Genomic DNA, 12,750 nt, shown 5'->3' with positions numbered 1-12,750 from the left:
GAAAATATTCAATTTATGCTATATAAAGGAATAAAAGCATCAGAGAGTAAAAGACAGAGAAAGCAAATGCCAACACCATAGGATCTGAAAGAAGTTGAAGTATTTCTGGTTCACCATTATTGGTTAGCTGACTATTTGTGTATGATCAGGGCAGATTGAATTCAGTGTATATTTAAGGCAGGTATAATTTTTGTTTTAGCTTCAGAATATTTGGCCCTTTTTCAGTTATTAAAACATATTTAAAGCTGATTTGCTTGCAATTATTCCAAATAAAATGGCATGGTAAAACATTGAACTGTGTAAGGGAAATTTTCAATTTCCAAAACTTCTCCCAAAGAGCCATTCATTTTGAGATATTAACAAAGTAGGGACGTTATCTGGCCAATTTGAGATCAATAAAATGGAACTTCTTTTCTTGCCTGTCATATGAAAATATCATGTGTTTAGTAATTTTTTATATTTTATTCACTGTTGCATCTCATTGCCTTGAACACTGTGGCAGCTCCATAAACATTTGCTGAATGAAGAAATCAGTGAACTTTATGATCTCTGATTCCCAGTGCTGGTGAGTAGCAATGCTATATTCTAGTCTAGCACCAAGTTTTAAAACCAAGACTAATTTTTGGCATTCCTGCCTACCATTAGTCATTCTTCTCATCTGATCTTTCACTAAATTCAAAAGTGTCAACTCTCCAATCTGGCCCCTCCTCTTACTTTCTTACATGCTTTGACTTATTTTGTGTCCTTCTAACTACTCATCTGATTTATTAAAAATGGTTCAGACACCCCTTTTGCTCACTCCAGACAAAATCTTCCAAATTTTTTTCAGATTAATTAATTTCTTTTTAAATACAAGTATAATTGTGACACATCCCAACTTTAACATATCCATCATATTTGAAATTAAGAAAAGTCACTGTGTTAGCAAATAAGTTCCAGGCTATATCCCTAGCTTATTTCCCTGTTCTTTCCTCTGTCCTCGCTATTTCACTACCCTACATACAAAGAAAACTTTTAACACTCCCTCTCTTTCACCCTGCTCTTCTGTTGACTGAACTCATGGCTACTAGCCCACTCCAGAGCCTCAGCATCCCACTTTCACACAATTTCATAACACTCCTCATAGCCAAGATTTATAATTATTTAAAAAAACATATACTTTTGTACATACTATTTTTAAATTTCAAATTCCAATACTTTGTTTTCCCTGATTTTCGCTAATTGAAGATACCAATTTCAATTAATATCTTTAATTTTTTTAAAACAACACTTAACAGTTGACTACATATTTCTGATTACAAATTTTTCTTTGTTTGGTTTCTAAGAACTTATGCTCTCTGGCATATCTCATACTGTAATAATAGTGTCTTTTTTGAGGTCCCAGCTATTCTAATACTTCATCTATCAAACATTACATACTGATGAATCATGGAGACTTGATCTACAATCTAGTTTCACTGAACTCCTTTTGTAGCAGAACTAATCCAAAATATGCCTTCAACTTTCTTTTTTTCCCAGTGTTGATGGCTTACAAATTATATCTGCTACTCAGACATCCTCCTGAGCTGTAGGCATGTGAGACATCCTTCTCGATAGCTCTCAGGAACCTTAAACATACATACACACACACACACACACACACACACACACACACACACATTTAAACAGGTACTCATTTAACCTGTTGTTCCTCTACATTTCCACCTTTTAGAAACACAGCAACATCCTTTTAGTTCCTCAGTCAGAAACACTTTGATAGTCCTTTTTCAATCTGCTCTTCTGTTGACCGAATCCAAGTCACCACCCCACTCCACAGCATCAGCATTTCAATATATTTATTTATTTATTTTTTGAGATGAAGTCTTGTTCTGTCACCAGGCTGGAGTGCAGTGGCGTGCTCTCGGCTCACTGCCACTTCTGCCTCCCGGGTTCAAGAGATTCTTCTGCCTCAACCTCTGGAGTAGCTGGGATTACTGGTGTGCGCCGCCACAACAGGCTAATTGTTGTATTTTTAGTAGAAATGGGTTTTCACCTTGTTGGCCAGGCTGATCTAGAACTCCTGACCTCAAGTGATCTGCCCTCCTCAGCCTCCTAAAGTGCTGGGGTTATAGGTGCGAGCCACCATGCCCAGCCCTCTTACTTTCTTTCTTGCATTTTTAATACTGCCCCCTTAAAGACAAATGTATCTTTTGAAAATAGAAATCTAATTTTGTCACGCCACTATTTAAGTCCAATTTAATGTCTTTCTATTTCCCTTAGGTTATAAAAATGTGACCATGACTTACAAGACCTATCTTTAACATTTCACCACTCACATCCTTCCTTTTTTTGCTATTTCTCCTCTCTTCATATGGAATGTCTTTAAGTTTTTTTATGATAGTAACAATGCCATTGATTTGAGCTCTTTAGGCCAATGTTACAGTAGTTATTCATGATTAACTTTCTTTCCCAAATTTTAAGTTTCTTAAAGACAGGGCATATCTAACATACTATCTGGCATTTACTAAATGTTTGGTAAGTATTTATTGAGTGACTGAAAGATCAAAACCTGAATGCTCTTAAAGGTGATGCATAAATATATTTATCAATTTATTTATTTTGTCATTTTCCCTTCTTTTCCTGTGATAGTGAACAATTCAGTGTACATTGCCTAATTTCTGTATTTCTATCTCAATTTAACTTTACTAAGTTTTGGTTGTTGCTGTTACTTTGTTTTTACCAGTTTGTGCTCAGAAGAACTCCACTTTGTTCTTTCTCCTTCCTCCCTCCTTCCTCCCTCCCTCCCTCCCTTCCTTCCTTCTTTCCTTCTTTCCTTCTTTCCTTTTTACTTTACTTCATCAATCTTATAATTTTTAATACATTTTGCTAGGTACTTCACTATGCACTGACATTTAAAACATTAAAAAATAGTTTATAAGACACCTTTACTTTCTACCACCACATCTTAAGTTCCACATTGAGTAATCACAACTCCTATGAATTTTAATTAGACTCTCATTTTTAGAAGTGAAGGCTGTGCCTGAAAACTGCCCATTAGTTTCCATTGAACTTTGAATAAATACTAGTTTATTTGCATTTTTACAGTGCCTCTCATGAACTCATCTATACCTACTCTTTGGTCTTTCATCATATCACTTTTACCTTTTCTCACTATGTTCTTTTTCACACAGAATTTTTTTTTTTAAACCTAAGTCCCTTCTTCTTTAGGCCTTTGAAAATGCTAGCTCTTCTTCCCGGTATCTTTCCAGGCATCTTGACATTACTTGTTTCCTCTTTCCCTAATGGGTCCCAATTTTAATGTCTTTCTCTCAGAATAGTCCTTTCTACCATGCAAGCTAAATTGGGTTTCTCTTCCTATATTCTCTCCTAGCAATCTGCTCAATTATTTTCCTCAATGATAACTATGTATTTATCCATTCTACTGTTTATTAACTTTCTACCCAACCAGACTAAACTATAGAGCGTCAAGAATCTTGTCTGTTTTGTTTATTATACTGTAAAGTCATGTCTCATCAGGTCTGGCCAAGAAATGTGCAGTGATTAAGTAAATAAATAGAATCTTTCAGTTTCCAGATGTATCAACGAAATTGATACAATTCGTTTTTTTTTTTTTTTTTTTTTTTTTTTGCATCTCTGGAATGAATATGATTCAAGTCCTGCCAAGAAATTCCTTTGGTCTCTTTCTCCTGATCATATGTTGACAAACCAACACAACACAGGCCCTCAGGTCCTGATGCCAGTTCAGAGGGTCCTGGTTTTGCCTTTATCACATCCTGAGAGCGACAGTCACCTGAGAACATGATGTCTTGTGCCCTTTGGCATGTCAGACTCTGGGCAGCTGGGCTGGGAGACATCCAGACTGACTCAGACATTCAGTGGTGTTCCAGGGGACTACCCGGAATGGGTAAGGGGCTGGCAGAGATATACCTTAAAGAAAAATTCTTGGGCTGGGACAATTTTCACAGTTAAATCTGGAAAAACCCAAACAAAAGAGTGTTATGCTGAATATTTCACTGCAAACTTAATGATGGTACTCCAAGCAGAACCAACTGTCATTTTCTTTGTACTATGCTTGCTAGTAATTCAAAACTCATTCCCAACCGAATATTCATTCCAGCTAATCCTCATTATGACAATTCACTTATTTCATACCCCTTTAATGTTTGCATATTGGCTACATACCTATTGCATTGTAAATCATAATTTAAAATCCTTTCAGAGAGAATTATTCTCTATTAGAAATATCATTCTATTTTGAGTCAGAAGAAAGCCATTTTGCACTTTTGCACAAATGTCTTACTCTTTCTGGGCTTCAATTTGTTTACTTACTAAGACTGGAATTCTAGTCGTGCTTCTTTCTCAAAGATTTCTGTGGAACTGAAGACAAAACTCTGAAGTTTTGAAGAAACACAGAACACATCAAATGTTAGTTTTCAAAACTACATCTGTATCAAATCAACTTTAATGTCACATTCATTTCTTTTGTATTCATAATTATCTGGCTTTCTAAAACATGGCTATACATCTCCCTTTGTCTCTTTATTCTATGCTAAGAAAAGACTCTGCCAGTTTCTGCTGTCTGCACTCTGTTAGCTAGAAAGATTCATGGCATGGTAATCAGGTCCTCAAGACATAACAGCTTTGGGCTCACTGTTCCTTTTTCTGTTGTATTCCATAGAAATCTCACAGAAACTCTTTCTCTCTGTATTAGGTCCCATACAGCTGCTTTAACAAATCATGACAAACTTAGAGGCTAAATAAATACATACTTTTAAAAAATTTTATAGTTCTGGAGGTCAGAAATCCAAAATAGGTTAGCATGGTTGCATTTCTCGTAGAGGCTCTAGATGAGAATTTGGTTCCTTGTCTTTTCCAGCTTATAGTAGCCACCCCAGTTCCTTAGTTTTGGGCTCTTTTTTCTATCTTCAAAGCCTGCAGTGAAGAACCTTCAAATCATATGTTCTTTCTTGTTTTTTCTCTGTCTCTCTCTCACACACATACCCCTCTGTTTTTGTGTGTTTTTCTCCATCTCTGACTCTAATTATGACCTTCTTACTTGTTTCTTGTAAGGAGCTTTAGATTGTGCAAACCAAAAGTAATCATCTTATCTATCTCCTGGTCCTTAATTTAATTACATCTACAAAGCACCTTTTGCCATGTAAGGTAACACGTTCACAGATATCAACAAGTTAAGAAACATTAGGACATGGATATTTTTGGAGGACCTTTATACAGCCTACCATACTCTTCTTTCCTCAAATAACTAAACTGGTGAGAAATGCATTTGACCACACAATATGAACTCAAGGCTAACCTAACACAGCATTATTATTGCTTTCTGTCTTGTTGATACACTCATTTAGGTCGCCTCTCCCATTGCCTCACTACTCACTGCCATTTGACGACTGGAACACACACAGAACTTCATGCCTACCCAGTACACTTCCAAGTCCTTAGAGTCCAGCTTTTCAAAAGCCATGCCAGCATTATCCACAAACCTCACTATGGAGGGTAGATAGACCTTCCTGTCACCATCACTGCCCCTGCTACCTTGCAGTGTACATCGTATGTGAAAGATGACCTTCAGTACCACCAAAAGCCTCTGTGATTGAAGGTCACTTATGATTGAAATCTGGATTTTTGCTGATACTAATGAAAGTAGGTACCATTACTTACTCTAGGTCCAAGGATGTTGGTGACAAATTTCCATATTAGCTAAGTATCTATTTAGAAAACACATTCTAGAGATTTTTAAAGTAGAGACTTTTGCATACAAAATAGGAAAGATGAATATCTTAATTTGGTGCTGAAATGTATGTTTAATGTAATATTCTGACCAAAGCCCTTATGCTCTACATTGGGATGCCAGTAGCTCTTTTCCTTTTTTTTCACTAAAAACCTGTATAAAATCTTATTCTGGTAGGATTAAGATTAAGATCTGTTAATGTTCTGATCATGTATATTATTGTTTTTTAAAATTTCTTCCTACATTAGTTATATATATATATATTTATATATTTATATATATATATATAGCCTACTGACATATGGAAATAAACTAAAAGCATTTATCATGATCTCTATGTATTATCTTTCATATATATACACACACACACATATATAATTTTGTGTGTCTCATACTATTTTTTCCTACAAGGTTGAAATTCAAAAATAGCCTTTATAACTGTAGCACGGAATATTTAACATACATTTATTCTGATTTCAGATTTTAAATAATGGAACCTTCATTCGCTGATTTAATTAGGCTATGTTTCTCTCCATTATGCTTTACAAAACATATTCTTTAAATGTATTCTTTCACTTCTGGTTCTACAAGTGTTTGTCCTTCAGCATTTAGTCCAACTGTTGAGTGCTCATTATGTGGTGAGCATAATGCTCAGAGCTAATGTTTCAGAGGTTTGTAAAAAGAATCTTGGCCACTGCTTTCATGGAGCTTATGGTCAAGAGAGGGAGAAAGCAAGAAGCAAATATTTACACACATTGAAAACTTTCATAAAACATGCTATAAAGAAAACTACAATGTTGCTATATGAATTTAAAACAGAAGAATTTACCTAGTCTGAATAAGCATGAAAGGCTCCCGAGCAAGAGACATTTAAGTTGAGACCTAAAAAGTCATTAGCAATAGACTAAGAAAGTTAAACTGGGTGAGAAGGCATTTTAGGCGGAGAAAACCATTCATCTGAAGCCTCAAAGTCGGATGCATGGAAAGCTGATGTGGTTAGTCAGCTCATTTCCTTCATATCCTACTGACATATGGAAGTAAACTAAAAGTATTTATCATGATCTCTATGTATTATCTTTCATTGCAAAAAAGTATATGCACTCATACATATTAGTGGTAACAAGCACTGGGCTCTATATATAAACTCTGTGAAAACTCTGTGAAATTACACAATTTTTTTATGTGAAAAAAAGTTATTTCTACCAACAGCAAAAACATTTTGAGTCATGGGCTGGGTCTATTTTTTGGAGATTTCCTAACAGCACCATATCTAGTGCCCTAGAAAAATATTGGCTGCCTGTCCATTAAGAAAAACATTGATCTATGGAACCAAAGCACAGAGAGTTCCACAGTTTTCTAAAGCAAACGATATTTTCTTTAAAAATTAACAGAATCTAAGTACTAAACATTCTCATGGCAACTTAACTTAGAGATACAGGACTAGGTAGCTATGACTATTTTTAATTAAATCTCTCTGACTGGGAGATTAAATTAAACAAAGTCCTTTTTCTGGACTTCGTTTTTTTCAGCCAAGCAAATTTTCATAATGACACATGCCTATTATCAACCTTATATTCTAGAATAAATGAGGACTTTTAAATACAGTTGAAAAGAGTGTATAAATATAACAATGGGAAAATTTTGGACCTACATGACTTGAAATGATCAGGTTATGAAATGAAACAGGAGGTTCATAGATGATACAGCATCAGCACAGTTGACAACCACCATAATTTGGGGGAAAGCCAGCTGCTATATCTTAAGTTTTATTCAATAAATAAACTCAGCATTTTATTGCTTAACTGAACTCACGATAAGAATACATGATCTAATGCCAGACCATGAATTTTGTAACAGAAAACACATCATGGTGCCTAACTTATAATTCAAATTATAAACTGGCCAATGATCATGGAGTAATTTTTCCTACATGGTGAGTCATCTAATTTACAACTTAGAAAAGCAATGACAATTCATCTTCTAATTTTATTTGTGATGCTTAACAATGTTATAGAGCATGTAAGTGTTTTCTCTCAGTGCTAAATTTAAAATCAATATAAATCAGATGTGTTTGAATTACAAAGTGTTTGCAATAGGAAAAACAACACAGCTTGTATCTGCAGTATTTATATTGTGAAAATATTTCTATATAAATAAACAGAAGTGTGAATGGCAACTTATTTTCAATTTTATCACTTTATTTGTTATATAAATATATAACAGATAACTCATATCCCTAAATGGAATAAGATGTAAATAAATGTACTAAAGAAGGACTCTCAGTTTAGTTTTAAGCAGAGATTAATTTTCTATCGCTGGATGGACTTATTCCACTAAGTACCTCTCTTGCCCTGTCCATAGTCTCCCCTAGCTTATTTTCTACAGAGTAGCAAGGAATCTTTTAATAATGTAAACAGGTTTGTATCAATTCCCTGCTTAAAATACACATCACATTGTTCTTCCATTGCTCACAGGATTCTACTTCATGTGATTCCTGCTCAACTCTCTGGCCTCATCTCATGCCACAAATCCACCTTGTTTACTGTGTCTCAGCCTAACAAGCATTTTTCAGTTTTTAATATAGTGCAAACTCTTTTCAACCTCAGGGCCTTTACACAAATCAGTCTCTTTGCTAAAACACTCTTCTCCTGCTATACAGCATGGCTGGCTTCATCTCACCCTTCAGTTCCAAGTTTAAGATCACCTTGTCAGAGAAGCCTTTTCTCATCACTCAGTGTTAAGTAGGTCATTTTCCCAATACAAATGTACACCTTTACATTTTTATTCTCTGACTCTTTGATCTTTTCCTTCATTGGAGTTTATTAGTTTATTTACTCTATTTACTAAACAAGAAGGATGGAAACCAAGTTTTTCTTATGCAATATAATATTCTTGGTTCTGGTAAAGTAGGTAACATTTTTAGGTGCTCTGTAGAAACTTACTGACTGCTTGACTAAGTGAATGAATGAAAGAGGAAACTTCTTGGTTCGGGCTTGGTGGCTCATGCTTGTAATCTTAACACTTTGGGAGGCTTAGGCAGGCAGATTGCCTGAGCTCTGGAGTTCTAGACCAGCCTGGGCAACACGGTGAAACCCCCTCTCTATTAAAATACAAAAAGCTAGCCAGGCATGGCGGCATGCCCCTGTAATCCCAGCTACTCCGGAGGCTGAGGGAGGAGATTTGCTTGAACCCGGGAGGCGGAGGTTGCAGTGAGTTGAGATCGCGCCACTGCACTCCAGCCTGGGCGTCAGAGCAAGACTCTGTCAAAAATAAAATAAAATAAAAAAGAAAGAGGAAACCTCTTTGTTGCAGTTATGCTTTAATGCTCATCACATCTGACACACTGAGAGAATATGCTGAATGAGAGGAATATCAACTGTTGTGTAGCTGAGCATGGGGATTCTAATGGGGGTGTATTATGAGAGTTTCTTTTGTGCCTAGGTGTCTTTTCAATCTTAGGAGTTCTAGAAGAAAAACAATTTGTATGTTATTGCAATTTATATATTATTGTCTGGTCCTCATTGACTAAGCGAAGTGGTTCCAGACGAACACACATGGAGCATCATGGATCACTGGGTACCAGATGCTTTAGCCAGATCACCCTCACATCTGTATAATTACTGCTCCTTGGCATTCTTCAGAGCAGTGCACATGTCTTGTAGTGTTCTGGTTAGGGAGGGGGCATATTTTTTACAGAATAACTTGAGTAACTACCTTGAGGAAATCTAGTTTACTGGTCCAGACATGGAAAATTGCTCATGTGATTATGATTAATGCTCCCTTTGAATGAGAGGAGTACAATATTTTAAGAGAAATGGTCTATGTTTAAAGATTATTTCACTGAGGGTGGAGGATAAGAATTAAAACATAAATAAATGTTTTTATAAATATATATTTTGACTTTTGAGAAAAAGGGCAACAAATGAATTTTTTCTGTGGTTTTCATGGCAAAATCTTAAATTCTTGCCATTAATGGTAGTGTAGGACTCATGAGAACCCAGGAATCTTGACTAAAAGTCAGGAGAATGCACTTAGGTGAGAGCAGTATTAGCATCTTTTTAATTAACTACTTTTGACATCCTTATCATTCAAAAGTAGAGAAATTCCAGACTAATGTTATCAATGATTAAATCTAAGTATTACTTTATAAGGTACCCAGTAGATTAAAATAGTAGGGTTACAACCTAGATAGATCTAATGAGATCCAATACCGCTGTATGATATTTAAGTTAATATACAAAGTAGTTTTTCAACTGCCTAGCCTTTTCTATAATCTTAGAGATGGTCCTAAAACAACAAATGATATACTGTCTTGCTGATTATGTATTTTTATACTTATGAAATTTTACATCAAATATCACAAAATATTTTAGTTCAGTTTCTTTATGTACATAATGTTTTAAACATTTTACATCTGTAAACTTGGATTTTAATGGATCGATTATTAAAGCTTATGTGAATATAATTATACATGTATATATTTACTGTAATCAACTTTAAGTATATTTCTGCTCTGAAACCTTCTTAATTTAGTAAGATTATTGCTTTTACCATGACAATATGCTTAAATAAAATGTGTATTTATATAATCACTATAAAGACAATTTTATCTTCAATATTGAATTTAACTTTTTTTGCAATAGTACAATCACAATAATATCTGCAGTTTGTGTCAACTCTTAAAACATAAAAGTCAAGCTAATCTTAAAAATAACTAATATTCTATTTAGTTGCCTGATAACACTTACAGAATTTTGACATTTTAATTATTTGAAAAGTATTCTTCTGCTTCTGTAGTTAATACCTTAATAGCCATCATTTCATATTATAAAAATGCATTTAAAACTTTTAATAAAAAATGTGCAGAAGTCATTTAGAACCATGGGCCTTTAATCTAAGTGAAAAATTGTACTTTTCCTATACACAACTTCTGTAGCTGGATGTTAAATCATGTCTTTGAATGCAATTGTTTTATAATAATTTCTTTTCTTTTTTTTTTTGTATTTAGATAACTCTACATTTATTGCTATAAAATAAAAAAAGATGAGTCGGACGGGCGCGGAGACGCTTCTGGAAGGAACGCCGCGATGGCTGCTCAGGGAGAGCCCCAGGTCCAGTTCAAACTTGTATTGGTTGGTGATGGTGGTCCTTGAAAAACGACCTTCGTAAAACGTCATTTGACTGGTGAATTTGAGAAGAAGTATGTAGCCACCTTGGGTGCTGAGGTTCATCCCCTAGTGTTCCACACCAACAGAGGACCTATTAAATTCAATGTATGGGACACAGCCGGCCAGGAGAAATTCGGCGGACTGAGAGATGGCTATTATATCCAAGCCCAGTGTGCCATCATAATGTTTGACGTAACATCGAGAGTTACTTACAAGAATGTGCCTAACTGGCATAGAGATCTGGTACGAGTGTGTGAAAACATCCCCATTGTGTTGTGTGGCAACAAAGTGGATATTAAGGACAGGAAAGTGAAGGCGAAATCCATTGTCTTCCACCGAAAGAAGAATCTTCAGTACTACGACATATCTGCCAAAAGTAACTACAACTTTGAAAAGCCCTTCCCTCTGGCTTGCTAGGAAGCTCACTGGAGACCCTAACTTGGAATTTGTTGCCATGCCTGCTCTTGCCTCACTGGAAGTTGTCATGGACGCAGCTTTGGCAGCACAGTATGAGCACAACTTAGAGGTTGCTCAGACAACTGCTCTCCCGGATGAGGATGATGACCTGTGAGAATGGAGCTGGAGCCCAGCGTCAGAAGTCTAGTTTTATAGGCAGCTGTCCTGTGATGTCAGCAGTGCAGCGTGTGTGCCACCTCATTATTATCTAGCTAAGCGGAACATGTGCTTCATCTGTGGGATGCTGAAGGAAATGAGTGGGCTTTGGAGTGAATGTGGCAGTTTAAAAAATACCTTCATTGTTTGGACCTGCATATTTAGCTGTTTTGGAACGCAGTTGATTCCTTGAGTTTCAAATATAAGACTGCTACAGTCACATCACAATATTCAGTGGTGAAATCTTGTTTGTTACTGTCATTCCCATTCCGTTTCGTTTAGAATCAGAATAAAGTTGTATTTCAAATATTCGTGTCGGGGTGGGTTTCTGCCTCTTGAGACCCAGCTGCAGTCGCTCCACGCACCAAGCCAATCCCTGGGCCAACTGCTTGCACGGGAACTTCCTCTGGGGCGGGTTTCTCTGAGGCCTTCTCGCCTCCATTTGCCACCGAGGCCCTGTTCCGGGTTTTCTTCTTCTTTTGTGCCTTCATCGCCTAACGGGTGCGCTCTGGGGTCGGCGTTACTGCGCGGCAGAGACAGACAGTGGAAGGATTCCCGGCGCTGGAAACCGCGCCGGAAAGCCGGCGTCTGCGGGAGGCGCAGTGAGTACCCGGGCCTGGGGCCCACGCTGCCTCCCCGGCATGAGGTCCTAGGGCCTGGAGGAAGGAGGGCAGCACGAGGGTGCGGGAGGGCCGCCGCAGTGCAAGGCCCCGCCACCCGCGCATCTTCTCCACACCGCTCGCCGCCATGCGTCGCAGTCGCCTCCCTGTTTTATAATAATTTCTAACATGTGAATCAGATGCTAATATTGCTTCAGCATTTTTGTTTCTTATGGTCTTTTTGTTTCTTTTTTTAAAAACCTAGTCTCATATATATATATATATATATATATATATATATATATATATATATATATATATATAAAACTTATTTTAGGTTCAGGGTTACATGAGTAGGTTTATTATATAGGCAAATTGCAAAATTCGGTGTCTTATGAGCTTTATGTGATTAATGATGTCACTCTGGTGCCATGGTGGATAATAAATGTCAGCATACATTTGAAGACAGTAATTCATTTATTTTCAATATATTTGAAGAGACAAACTTAATGTGTGATTTTTTTCACTAAATATGTCCTTTTATATTTTTACTACTACCTAAAAAGTTATAACATTTAAAAATAACATTACAATCAGTAAAAATAAATTAATAGTCTTACAGCAT

The 12,750-nt window shown here is 36.2% G+C and overlaps 1 protein-coding gene and 1 pseudogene across 2 annotated transcripts; one reads left to right on the top strand and one right to left on the bottom strand.

Annotated features, from left to right (window-relative positions):
* The first annotated feature begins 10,796 nt into the window (after positions 1 to 10,796).
* On the top strand, positions 10,797 to 11,836 carry LOC101007107 (GTP-binding nuclear protein Ran). The gene is given in 2 exon segments (XM_009213082.4): positions 10,797 to 11,316; positions 11,318 to 11,836. Coding segments are annotated over 2 exon segments (387 nt in total). The 5' UTR covers positions 10,797 to 11,097; the 3' UTR covers positions 11,486 to 11,836.
* LOC110743089 lies at positions 11,722 to 12,374 on the bottom strand (annotated as a pseudogene). The gene has a single exon (XR_002521598.2). The product of XR_002521598.2 is annotated as a UPF0488 protein C8orf33 homolog pseudogene (transcript).
* Positions 12,375 to 12,750: the final 376 nt, after the last annotated feature.

Source organism: Papio anubis, chromosome 6 (genome assembly GCF_008728515.1).
Source record: "Papio anubis isolate 15944 chromosome 6, Panubis1.0, whole genome shotgun sequence".
In the NCBI taxonomy this organism is placed as follows: domain Eukaryota; kingdom Metazoa; phylum Chordata; class Mammalia; order Primates; family Cercopithecidae; genus Papio; species Papio anubis.
Note: the sequence above shows the minus strand (reverse complement) of the source record. Positions and strands in the feature narration are given on the sequence as shown.